Raw genomic sequence first — 13,533 nt, 5'->3', positions numbered from 1 at the left:
TAAGATCCGACCTTACACCAACCAACCAACCAACTTCTCTGCAAATGAAATGAAGCAAGGTCTACTTGCCACAGGATTCTGGATCCTCCCACAAACCTTATCAGCAGAAGCAGCAGGCCTTCCAGAACTCCGCTGTGCTGCCCGCTAGAACACCACATCTTGCAGAGTTGTGGGGCGTGATGCTTCTCCTCAGAGCCGCAGTCCAGGGACTGAGGGATCAGGGATGGAGATGACATCTCCCATGTCTATACTCCGTGAGCTACCCTTAAGATTTCTGCTTCCTGCCCCATGTCGCTGAGCCCTGGCGATCTGGAGATTTTAGTACCCAGGAAAGGATGCTTCTAGGAGTGGGTGGCGTAAGAGAATGTGCGGCGTGCCACCAGGCCATTTTGGGTTTCTTGGGCTTCTAGGGAACAGCATACCCCACAACAGACTGTGGGGTACCCTTCCTTAGGGGGCTTGTTTGTGGCTGGGTCTGTGGGCTGGAGGCCTCCTTAGAAATGTGCATGTGTGTGTATGTGGTGTACAAACACACATGCACACACACTGGACAAATGAAAGGTGCACTTAGCAAGTTCCTGCCAGGGTGGCTGCCTGATTCATCTTAAACCCCCTGTGAAAATAGTCCTTAGTGTACACAGGGAACCCAAGCAACCAAGTCTGTACTAAGCAGCTCTGTCAATTCCCCAGGCGTCTGGAATTCTGTAAGGCCCTCTGGGGACGGGACCACAGCTCTGCATCCTTGGTGCCCAGCACGGTGTCGGCACAGCAGGAGCTCAATAAACACCTGCCCAGCAGTCAGTGGGACGGTCAAGGCAATGGCCTAGAACTCCTTTAGCCAAGATTCCCAAAGCCAGCCTGGCTCCAGCCCTTCCTGGATTTTCAACTCTCTCTTGGATTCCTTGAGACACTCTGATAGTCTTCCAGTAAGTTCTTGTGTCACATAAACTAGGCAGTCTTGCTTTTTGTTTTGTTTTTCTGGCTGCGTCGGGACACGAGGGATCTTAGTTCCCCGACCAGGGATTGAACCCGGGTCCCCTGCAGTGGAAGCACGGAATCCTAACCACTGGACCGCCAGGCAAGTCCCTAGTCAGTCTTGCTTTTAACCAGTACGTTTTCAATACCTACACAGGACTCTCCCCCATCCTAAAAGGAAGGCTATTCTCCTAAAACAAGCTTCTGGCCCCTTCAATCGGCCAGGTGAGGCCTCTCAGAGGTGGTCAGTTTGTTTCCTCGGTCCTTGGGCTTCTCCAAGTCTGTGGTCAGTCGTGCTCTGCTCCTTAACACCTTTTTAACTATCCACAGAGCGTGTCCCAGACCCCTTGGAAAGCAAAGCAAAGCTATAAACGCTCTCCCTAGAAAAAAAGCAACACACACACAAAACACTGTGTGACATTTTAAGGGTTGTGGGGACTCCAAGTTAAGAACTTATGATCCTATGACATATAAGAAATATGTATCTTGTCTTCCTCCACGGTTCCTGGCTCACAGCTCCTGAGCGCTAAGAGCAATGCGAGCATCTTTTGTCACAATATTTGGTCTCTTGTCCTCAGTTCTGAGTTCAGAGCCATAAAGGTGAAATGGGTATCTTATTATTCATAACAAGCCCCTTTCTGTCAAAACTGGCTTTATGTCAATGAGGTGACTTTTGCAAAGGACCTAAGGATGGGGGGCTGGTTTCCAGGGGAACCAATCATGAATAGAGGGGTGAAACTTTCAGTCCCTCTGGGGAGGGGAGAGGGCTGGAGGCTGAATCAATTACCAGTGGTCAGTGATGGAATCAATCATGCCTAATTAATAAAGCCTCCATAAAACCCTAAAAGGATGGGTTTGGAGAGCTTCCGGGTGGGTGAACATGTAGAGATTTGGGGAGAGTGGCAGACTTCAGCAGGGGCGTGGAAGCTCCGTCCTTTCCCCATACCTTGCCCTATGTCTCTTCCATCCAGCTGTTCCTGAGTTGTACCCCTTTATAATAAACTGGTAACCTAGTAAGTAAAATGTTTCTCTTTCTATAAGCAGCTCTAGCAAATTAATTGAACCTTAGGAGGGGGTCACTGGAACCTCTGATCTATAGCTGGTTATTCAGAAGCACAGGTGACACCCTGGGCTTACAACTGAAGTCTGAAGTTGGGGGGATCTTGCAGGACTGAGCCCTTCACCTGTGGGATTGGATGATTCCTCCAGGTAGGCAGTGTCAGAATCGAGTTGCATCGCAGGACACCCATCTGGGGTCTGAGAAGTGCTTGGTGCTTCGGGGTACCCCTCCCCCCCACCCACATGCATGTTGGAAATTGGGAGCAGAAACCTTTTAAAACTCTTACTGAGCGTGAGTCACCTTACTCCCCCTCTCTGAGGGCTCCAACCAGAGTCAGTGACACTGATGGCTGTCAGACACATCCTGGGTGCAGGAGCCGGGCGGACACCTGGGGAAGGAAGACTGGCAAGGCTGCGTCCTGGGGCTACACCTCAGGCTGTGAAGCAGCATTTTTAGAGATGTTTTCCTTCTCTAAACAACATCTCCATTTTCAAGGAAACTGATGTTTCTAAAAGGTCATCTGGTTTGGCAGCCCTGCAGCGCCAGAGGGGAGAAAACTGAAGGCCAGAGAGGAATCTGCTCAACCAGTAGTAGCAGCACCGGATCCCTCAGCAAGCAATTACCTACTGCATGAGAAGAGCATTGGACGCGGCACCCACGGCGCTGCGGGAAGGACCACATTACCTTTGTCAGCTGCTGCTCCGAGGAAAACCCCAAACCAAACACCGTGTTGGCTCTGCTGTCGGCCCACTGCCCAAATTTCTGCGATGTTTTGGTGAAAGTCATATTGGGTGTGATTGTGCTGTTTATGATCACCTGCAGCGAAACAGCCCAAAGAGTCGACATTTAAACACTGAATTAGACACCAAAGTAGCTCCTTAAAAACTCCTCTGTTGGCAAAGCTAGTAGGTAAAGCCTGCATCCCCACTGTTATATCTGGTCCTGAGTTCTTCCTCTCCTGGCACATCCCACGCTGAGTCATATACACACAACCATGATAACAGGCAATTGCAGAGACTTAAAAACAGACAGTCAGCCTAAAATAAGATCTCACAGGTTATCAGTGGGAGAAAGTCTCTCCTAGGTAGAGAACAGTTTCCAAAACTGCTACTTTTTTCCCCAAAGGTGTCGCACATCCGATTGCCCTTAACGGCCAGCCATGTCACACATCCTCTGAAGAACCACGCTGCTTACCTTTTTTAAGTGCCTGGAGCCCCCGGGGTCCAGCTCAAACCATTTAAAATTTCCATGAGCAATGGGGGCTTGCTGCTTCCCCACGGGAAAGAAAAGGTACACTCTAATTGGGATAATTTGTGGAGGGTTAATTTACAGACTAATCAGACAGGTGTGAGCTGGGTGTATGGACAGTGCAGGGACCTGGTGCTAGCTGCTGCCACCTCTCCTTGGCTTTAAAGGATGAAGGGGTGAAGAGGCTATGGGATGTGGAAGGAAAGAGTCATGGAGCACAGGCTCCCTTAACGAGAGAGGAGACCTTCTGTTGAGGGACACACCAGCACATGGTGACCTCACAAGAAAGGGAGCCAGTGGGACAAATGCCCTCGCCTCTGCCGTTCTGACTTCCCGCCACTGGACAAACCCAACCAGAAGCCAGAGGCCCCACAAGCCCACTGATGTCATCTGCGGGTCAGCCCCTCAGGGACCAGAGCAGGGTGAAGAAGAGCAGAGGATGAATGTGGAGGTAAAAGGATGATATCCAGCACACAGTACATTCATTCATTCAACAAACATTCACTGAACATTCACCATATACCTGGTATTCTGCTAACCAAAGACACAAAGAGGAAGGAGTCAAGATTCCTGGTCTTCAAGTTGCAGGTAGTCACGAAGAGGGTAGAGACATGTAAGTAATCACTAAACAATTGATCAGTGTTATAAAGTATCAATAACAAGCTCACTCGGCAGAAATCCTTGGCAGCCTGAATACTAAATTACTGAAGACTAAAAAAACTACTTATATCAGCTCTTAAGTCTTACAACAAGCCTATGAGGTATGACTACCACCTTCATTTCACAGGAGAAACTGAGTCGGCAAGTAGCAAAGCCTAGAGGTAAAACCCAGATTGTCTGACTCAAAGTCCTGTATTCTGAACTTCTGTATGACGTGCTTCTCCTGTTCTTGCCCCAGCTATGAAGTACTGATGCCTTCACCGCACTCCAGGTTGCTTTTCCTTCCTGTGCTAGTTCCTCTAATTCTCAAGACTGTGTGAGCTAAGAGACTTTTATCACATGTTTTTCAGATAACTGAATGCAACAGTTAGTAAAGAGCTCTGCCTGCTGTCACTGGACACTATCAAAAAATGGGGGCAGGGCTTCCCTGGTGGCGCAGTGGTTGAGAGTCCACCTGCCGATGCAGGGGACACGGGTTCGTGCCCCGGTCCGGGAAGATCCCACATGCCGTGGAGCGGCTAGGCCTGTGAGCTATGGCCGCTGAGCCTGCGCGTCTGGAGCCTGTGCTCCGCAACGGGAGAGGCCACAACAGTGAGAGGCCCGCGTACAGCAAAAAAAAAAAAAAAGCAGCAAGACGGACAGCTGGGGCAATCAAGCCATTAAAAAGTGGTCAATCCCAGGACCCTCTTCTTTCACTTCCCACTAACATGGAAACTCTGTCCTGTGCTACGCTTGGCTCAACCCACCAACACCAAGTCCTCCTGAGAAGTTGGGCAGATCGAAGCTTCTAAGGACACATTCCTTCTGTGCGTGTTCCTCTTGGGTTCCCAAATCATTTCTGGCTAACTGCGCTTGCACCTGGAATCCACCTTATTGCCTGTTTCTCTTTGAGGCTCTGACTCATCTCTGACTTTCACCCTCCTCAAGCATGCAAGAAGTGAAAGGAAGTGGACACATATGACCTTTTGTCTACTCTGGGTCTGCTACGGTTGAGTGCCCAGTGCAGTTGTGTGAATGGGAGGGATATTCTGGGGGTGGGGGTGAGGAGATGGGACCTGAGGGAGGTTTAGTTCTGGCCAGGTGAATGGACCCCTCTCTTGTGAGACTGGAGAGAATGAGGGAGGTTGAGTTTGACGGACATAAGCTACAAGCTCAATGTCACTAGGAATGTGGAAACTGCATTACCATTACTACTATATACTCACCAAATTCAAAATATGTCTGATGATACCAAGGGTGGGGGTGAGGATGTGGGGCAATGGGTGCTCTCACATATTGGCAAAATCACTTTGAAAAATAATGTGGCTTTCTCTGATAAAGTTTAAAATGCACATTCCCTACCACCCAGCAATTCCACTCCTAAGTATATATCTGAGAGAAACCTTTGCATAGGTACACAAGGAGAAATGCACAAGGATGTTCACAGTAGCCGTGTTTGCAAACATAAATGTCTACCACCAGCAGAATGGATAAATTATGGTATATTCATACAACGAAATACTACCTAGCAGTGAAAATTAACCAAAGCTATAGGTATCATCACGGATGACGACAAAAACTTAAGTTAAAAAAAAGTCACAAAAGAAGACATACAGTATAGGTCTCCGTATGATTCTATTTATGTAAAAATCAAAAACAGGCATAACTAAATAATATATTTAGGGCAAGGGTCAACAATTATAGCCCTCAGGCCAAATCCTGCCTGTTTTTGTAAATAAAGTTTTATTGGTACACAGCTTCACCCATTCAGGTACATATTGGCCTCTGGCCATTTCCTTGCTATTGATACAAAAGAAAAGTTGAAGAGCTGTGAAAGAGATTGTACAGCTCATAAGAAAATTACTATCAGGCCCTTTAGAGAAAAAGTTTGCCAACTTCTGGCTTAGGGATATATACACAGGTGGCAAAAGTATAAAGAAAGGCAAGGGAATGTTTAACACGAATTTCAAGAAAGTGGTAACCTCTTGCAGGGTGGACGGCAGGTGCCTCTATTAGGGAGAGGTCCAGAAAGGGACCTCTGAAGGACTAGTAAAGGACAGACTTCCTCAGTTGGGTGTTGGGTACATGAGTATTTGCTTTGTTATCAGACATTAAATGGCACAGATAAACAGTTAAAAATAAAGCACATGCAAAGCTATAACAAAGCTGTCAGGGAGACGAATCCCCCGTGGGAGCAGAAGCTTGTGAAAAGGGAAGGCGGTGCCCTGTGCATGGGGACACTGGAAAACCGTGTTGGGGTCAGAGGAAGTGGCTGGACCTGTGGGTTCTGGCCTCAGGTAAGCGGGGGGAGGCTCAGCAGACTCTGGGGTCACAGGAGTGGAGGATGTCACCCAGCAAGAGAGGACAGAGTTTCAAGGGAAGAGGCCTGGGTAGAAAATGACTTTAGAAGCACCAAGGCAGGGCCTGAGGAGTGAAGGCACGCAGAAGGGACAGTCAGGAGGGAACAAGAAAGAATGAGGCCTTGGGTGTGGAGAGAAAGGGCACGCATGGGTGTTCGATGAAGCAGACGGACTCAGCAGGACCAGAACTGGTGCCTGCCTGGGGACTTGGGAAGGCTGGGGTGGGGGGGCCGGGGGGGCAGGGGAGCACCCTTAGAAAGTGAAGCTCAGAAGGATGAAGGGGCTGCTTTAAAGCACAACCTTTAATATGGGCTCCTGACCCCTATGCCCACCCCCTTCCTCTTTTTTGTGAATTCTCTCTGAAACGTTCATGGAGGAAAAAATAAAAGAGACTCCCCAGTAAAAGACTCAGTTCCTGCAGATCACTGGAACCCACTTCTCAGACAATGCACAGAGCACATGCAACCAAGAGGTACCTGGAAGAAGCAAAAAGCTAAGCTCCTCCAGTCCCTAGTGCAGCTCGGGCTTCAGAGGAAGCTGGAGGCAGGCCCCCTGGTTCCTATTCAGGGCAAGTCCCCAAATCCACAGAGATGGAAGTCAGAACGCAGAAGAGGCTGGGGACGAGTTACAGCAATTAAAAGACTTGTTGCCTGCTTCCAGGAAAGGTATTAATAGATGCTTTTATTCTTTTTTTTTTAAAACCATAGTCAGGGAAGAAGAGAAACCAACATTCATTGAAAATCCTACTGTGTGCTGAGAACCTTCCATATGTCTGCTCCCTTAACAGAAGGTGCTCTGTATTTATCCAAAAGGGGAAACTAAGGACTTCGCTGGAGGTCCAGTGGTTAGGACTTCGCCTTCCAATGCAGGGGGTGTGGGTTTTATCCCTGGTTGGGGAGATAAGATCCCACATGCCTCATGGCCAAGAAACCAAAACATAAAACAGAAGCGATATTGTAACAAATTCAATAAAGACTTTAAAAATGGTCCACATCAATGAAGTGAGAGAGTGGCATGACATTTACACACCACCAAACAAATGTAAAATAGATAGCTAGTGGGAAGCAGCCACATAGCACAGGGAGACCAGCTCAGTGCTTTGTGACCACCTAGAGGGGTGGGATAGGGAGGGTGGGAGGGAGACGCAAGAGGGAGGATATATGCGGATATATGTATATGTATAGCTGATTCACTTTGTTATACAGCAGAAACTAACACACCATTGTAAAGCAATTATATTCCAATTAAGATGTTTAAAAAAAAAGTCCACATCAAAAAACAAAAACCAAACAATGACCAAAAAAAAAAAAGAGGAAACTATACTGATGGGTGGAGGAGGGGACCCTGACTGTGTTCTTGAAAGCAATTTCACATTCCCAGACAAAACACCAAACAAGTCTGAGTTTCAGAGGCTTATATCCTCCAAACCATTGTGATTAGGCAGAACACAGCGGGTGCTGCTAAATATCTGTAGAATGGATGACCTCTAAGGTCTCTTCCAATATAGGCTTCTGTGATCCTATAAATAACTGAGAACCCAGGGCAGGGGAGGCATCCAGAGCACCCGGGAGAAACACCTGCTCCAGGCAGGTCTTGTCCACAGGTGCAGGCAAGGCAATTCCTCATAAGGATGGCAATGATTAACTCAGTCTGTAAAGAGTGCCAAGAGCACAATGAAACCAAGTGCTGCGGCGGCTCAACTCACAAATGCTCTGGAAATGGAGTCGGCTGTTCCGCACAAAAACTCACCATCAGTCACACGGCTGTTGGTTACGGCTGTTGGTTGCGGCTGTCGGTGATGTGATGGCTCACATCAGCGCTCTGGGAAGCTGGGAGACGGGATGTGCCCTCATGTGGCTCCCATCTGTCCATGCACAGGGCTGACCCTGGGTGACATTCTGAGTTTTTGGTCCTGGTTCCCTCTTGGCGGTGATCCTACTCTTGCCCGCTGTCCCGCTGCGGACACGGCACACCTCCTGCAAGGATGTGGCCAGGCCTGACCTCGTCATCCACCCATGTCTACGGCGTGGCCCACTCTAGCTCGATGCTGAGACTCCAAAGATGGGCCAGGCCCGTTCCTCAAAGAGCACAGTCTCCTGGTAGCGCCCCCCCCCCCCCGCCCACAGACATGGATCCACAGAACCCCCAGGCAATGCTGGAGCTACGCACCACAGTATTCCCACCCACGTATGTCTTGAGCAGCAGCTGCGACTGACACATGAAATACTTTCCCTGGAAGAAGGAAGAAAAGGTCTGCACACAGATTTTTCCTACGATGAGCAGCACCAAAGGCTCTCAGGGGAAGGAGAGGGCTTCCCCGCATCCTTCCCCAAGTAGGGCACGACCAACGCTCGGACGGGAAGAGGAGCTTGCTACGCCTGGTGTGGAACGACAGCTGCTGAAGCTGCTGGCTGCACCTCCTCCCTTCACGGGGGGCCCATGCTCTGTGGGCTGCCCGCGGTTGACTCAGCGGCTGAGTCCACTGTGGTCTTTGCTCACAACCACCTCCAAGTCCCTTCCACACCAGCAACCTGTTCCTGAAGCACATCTACTTCATTTGGGAGGGGCAGAGCAGGCTTCCCCTTCCAGACCGCAGCAGCCTCCCGCCTTGGGAGGGAAGCTGGCCCGGAAGCACCAAGCAGAAGATGTGACATGGCCAGGCCAGGAGAGAGAGGCAGGACCGGGGGTCCTAGAACTGCCCAAGGTCAGAGGTGTAGCCAAGACACCACCCCAAAGGCTAAAAGCATCTGACCATCTGTCATCTTAGTTCCTTTAACATTTGGAATCAAAGGCCTAAAACCAAGTGGGGTTGTCTCAACATGGTGGAACGCAAGGATGAGGATCCAGGGGCAGGGCTGGGATGCAGAGGGGCAGCGGACGAGAGCCCTGGGACAGCGCAGCACTGGCATCAGGTCAGCAGACTGCGCCCTACTCCAGCCCCTAGGGAGGAAGGAGACCCATCTGGATTATTGGGGCAGGGCAGAAGCTGGGGCTGGGGGATCAGGAACTCAGCAGTGGGTGGGGAGGAGGAAGGTGCAGAAGACCGGGCAGTGTCAGAGCTGCTACCACTCTGGGGAAATCACCATCCGGAGGTCTTTCTCCATGTCTCACCTGACCTGCGGAGCAGCTGGAGGCACAGGACCTGACCTAGACCTGGCCTGTTGGTTTTGCACATTGTTGCTGAGCAGCTCCAGGCAAGGTGCAGCTGAGCTGAGGAGGCCTGGGGACCACTGTCTGGTATTCTGTGCTCCAGTTCTCAGGCAGGACAGTTGCCACCCACCGTGGCCCCAAGTGCCAGGCACAGGCACTAAAAACAACTAAGGCTGGTCCCTACCCACTCCCCTGGGCCTTATGCTCTGTCACAGGACACTCCCTTTTGCAGAACAAGGCCCCATCACAGTGCCTGTGCCCCGCTAGTAAGGCAGGAACTCCGGGTGGGCTCCTGGAATGCCAGGTGGTGTGGCGCTTAGGAGGCGTGGCCAGAGGGCCGCGGGCTCCATTGCTGGATTCCAGCGGCACCCCACAACCTGGGTTCCCAATTCCCACTCTTTAAGTGACTCCGTAACTTGAAGGATCCCCCGCACTGAGCCAGAACTAGCTCTATTCTTCAGCCAGGGGATAGCCCACCCTCCTCCACCCACCTGATTTCTCAGAGCTGGCTCGTTTGGCTCGGACCCCACCACTGTCACAGCCTTCAGGAGCTGCAGACCCGTACAACGCAGTGGCTGACACACTGACAAATTACTCAAAGCCCAGCTAATAGGACTAAAGCGCTTTCTCTACAAAAGTGCATTTTATCTGTATTTAAATACAGATAAAATGCACTTTATCTGTATTTAAGCCCACTGTGTCCTGGGATAACTCAACTGACAAAAGTGCAAACCCATCTCAAGGGTTAGCAGATGAACTCACAGAATCTACAGATAAAAGAAAGCAAGTCAGCTTGATTCACCACTGCTAGCAGAACATCCTGGCAAGAGCTGAGAAGATTCCAGCTCAAAAGCACAGAGAAGGAAAGTGGTAATACAACCGCCATATCACCATGTCTCCCAGAAGAAAAGAAATAATAAAGGCATCTTTCAGATAGTCAATCCTCAAAGACAAGGTGCCTACCTACTATGCGCCAGGCACTTCTACAATTCCTAAGCGCTCATCAGAACCCTGGTCAGTGGAGGCTTCCCGTGCCTCCTGCTCTGTGGTTCTGGGGTTGTGGAGGGAGAAGCCCACAGCCAGGCCCCATTCTACTACCCAGCCCTGACCCAACTCCCCAGGAACGCTGACCTAGAGGCAGATTGCAGGCGAGAGGAGGCCAGTCAGAAGGCTACTGCAACAGTCTGAGCAAGACTGTACCAGGACAAGAGTTATGGCCTTGAAACAAAGCATTAGGTATAAACGTGAGACACTTCAAAGACAGATTCATTTTACCAACTAAAAAGGGAATGACTGTGCTTTTCCATTTCCTTCTTTCTTTCCTTCCTCCCTCCCTCCCTTCCTCCCTCCCTTCCTTCCTTCCAGCAACAAGTGACTGGGAAGTGAAAATGGAGAGGTGGTTTAGAGGGCAAATAGGGGAATTCAGCTTCAGATACACTGAATTTCAGGTCACAGCAGATTATCCATGTAAAAATGTCCATCAGGATGAACACAGATTAAAGACAGAAAAGAAACTATAAAGCATCAAGTCTACTTTTTTTTTCTTTTGTAAACTTGGTGATACATCTACTGATAATCCTTCTTTATTCTGCTCCCATCATAATGTGGCAAAAATATTGAGGAAGACAGCAGCATAATGAAAACACCAGAAAAAAAGTATCTCAAGAAATACTCCAAAACCATTTAACGAAATTCAACTCCCATGCCTAATAACACCAAAACCAGACTAGTTACAATACCCAGTGCTGTCGGGGGTGCAACAAACTGGCATTCTCATACATGCTGGAAGACAGAACTCTTCGGAAAGCCATTTGGTAATAACCATCAAGAGCCATAAAGCGCTAATATCTTGACCTATAACATTACTTCCATAAATCTATCCTAAGGAAATATCCAAAAGGCAATAGGCATGATGACCAAATGGGGTTATCTGTTTCATGAAGATGCTCATTATCTATAATAGTAAAAAAATTGGAAGCCACTTCAGTATCTAACCATAAGGGGAGAGATTAAGGACATTATAGGTCCTTGGTGGAATTATTAAAACAGCATTAAAATGCTAGTTATGAAGACAGTGTGCTAACAGGGAAATTTTTTTTAATTGGCCATAATTTTAAATGAAAAAAGAAAAAAAGCGGGATCTGTGATTATAAAGACATGATAACAATAACATCTCTGTTAAGGTGGCAGGTTTTGGGGTGCACCCTTTTCCCTCCACTTTTCAAATGTATCGTATTGCTTTTCATGAAAATAAGTGACTTCAAGTGAGCCGGCGAGATGGTACCTTGGCTCCATCCACACTGATGATCCGATAGCTGTTCCTTGTGACATCGTAGAAGTAGGAGACTGTGACGGCCTGCTTGCTCGCAGGCACCCAATTCTTCTTGGTGTTGGGGTCGATCTGGAAAACGTGGGCTCGGGTGGTGAAGATGGGCTGTTCTCTGCAAGAGGAGAGATGGGCCAATGAGTTGATGGAACTTTATGTATAATTTATGATTTCTAAGCCACCTAAGATTTTAATCATTTATGGAGAAAGATACTTACGCCTGAGAACAATTAAAATAAGAAAAGGGAAGAGAGGAGAAAAACAGAGACACCAGCAGGAGTAGTTACTGAAACCCAACACCCTGAAGCTGCGGGGCAATTGGCCTAATGAGAAATTTGCTTAAAAGGCAACTCCCAATCCAAGAACATGGTGTATCTCTCCATCTATTTGTATCATCTTTAATTTCTTTCATCAGTGTCTTGTAATTTTCTGCATACAGGTCTTTTGTCTCCTTAGGTAGGTTTATTCCTAGATATTTTATTCTTTTTGTTGCAATGGTAAATGGGAGTGTTTTCTTAATTTCACTTTCAGATTTTTCATCATTAGTGTATAGGAATGCCAGAGATTTCTGCGCATTAATTTTGTATCCTGCTACTTTACCAAATTCATTGATTAACTCTAGTAGTTTTCTGGTAGCATCTTTAGGATTCTCTGTGTATAGTATCATGTCATCAGCAAACAGTGACAGCTTTACTTCTTCTTTTCCGATTTGGATTCCTTTTACCATAATTCAAAAAGAGTCATGTACCAAAATGTTCATTGCAGCTCTATTTACAATAGCCAGGACATGGAAGCAACCTAAGTGTCTACTGACAGATGAACGGATAAAGAAGATGTGGCACCTATATACAATGGAATATTACTCAGTCATAAAAAGAAACAAAATTGAGTTATTTGTAGTGAGGTGGATGGACCTAGAGTCTGTAATACAGAGTGAAGTAAGTCAGAAGGAGAAAAACAAATACCATATGCTAACACATATATATGGAATCTAAGAAAAAAAAAAAAGGTCATGAAGAACCTAGGGGTAAGACGGGAATAAAGACACAGACCTACTAGAGAATGGAGTTGAGGATATGGGGAGGGGGAAGAGTGAGCTGTGACAAAGTGAGAGAGTGGCATGGACATATATACACTACCAAGTGTAAAACACATAGCTAGTGGGAAGCAGCCGCATAGCACAGGGAGATCAGCTTGGTGGTTTGTGACCACCTAGAGGGGTGGGATAGGGAGGGTGGGAGGGAGGGAGACGCAAGAGGGAAGAGATATGGGAACATATGTATATGTATAACTGATTCACTTTGTTATAAAGCAGAAACTAACACACCACTGTAAAGCAATTATAATCCAATAAAGATGTTAAAAAAAAAAAAGGAAGGCAACTCGCGGTGCAGTGTTTTTGCATCTCCGTCAAGTGTCCTATTCTTTTTCTGACATCCTGTTGGCATTTTTAGGATTTTGCAACAAATTCACTGGGGAGTGGGGAGGATTACGCAACAGTTTTAGGATTTTGCAAACCATTTGTGACATCATATTATATTTCTACTAAATATTTCTCAGATTTGCAGCATTTTATGAATGATGCATTCATTTATAACTGACTGAGCCTTAAAGTTTTATGTTTCCAACTTATAAATCTTTGGGTTTTATCAAATCTCTCTCTTTTGTTATTCTTGCCTCTGTATTGTTGTTGCTTTTTCACTCACATGCCTGTAAATTCTTCATGCAATTATTAACCGAATTAGCACAGTATCTATGTTTCTTTCTGTTGAGTG

The 13,533-nt window shown here is 47.6% G+C and overlaps 1 protein-coding gene across 1 annotated transcript in view; it reads right to left on the bottom strand.

Annotated features, from left to right (window-relative positions):
* The window catches only part of HOMER2 (homer scaffold protein 2), an 85,564-nt gene that overhangs the window by 26,623 nt on the left and 45,408 nt on the right, over positions 1-13,533 (bottom strand). The window contains 2 exon segments of the mRNA XM_032624761.1: positions 2,720-2,851; positions 11,717-11,873. Coding sequence (XP_032480652.1) covers positions 2,720-2,851; positions 11,717-11,873 — 289 coding nt within the window.

This window comes from Phocoena sinus, chromosome 2, assembly GCF_008692025.1.
Source record: "Phocoena sinus isolate mPhoSin1 chromosome 2, mPhoSin1.pri, whole genome shotgun sequence".
NCBI lineage: Eukaryota > Metazoa > Chordata > Mammalia > Artiodactyla > Phocoenidae > Phocoena > Phocoena sinus.
The sequence above is the reverse complement of the archived record's forward strand: the minus strand, read 5'-3'. Positions and strand labels throughout refer to the sequence as shown.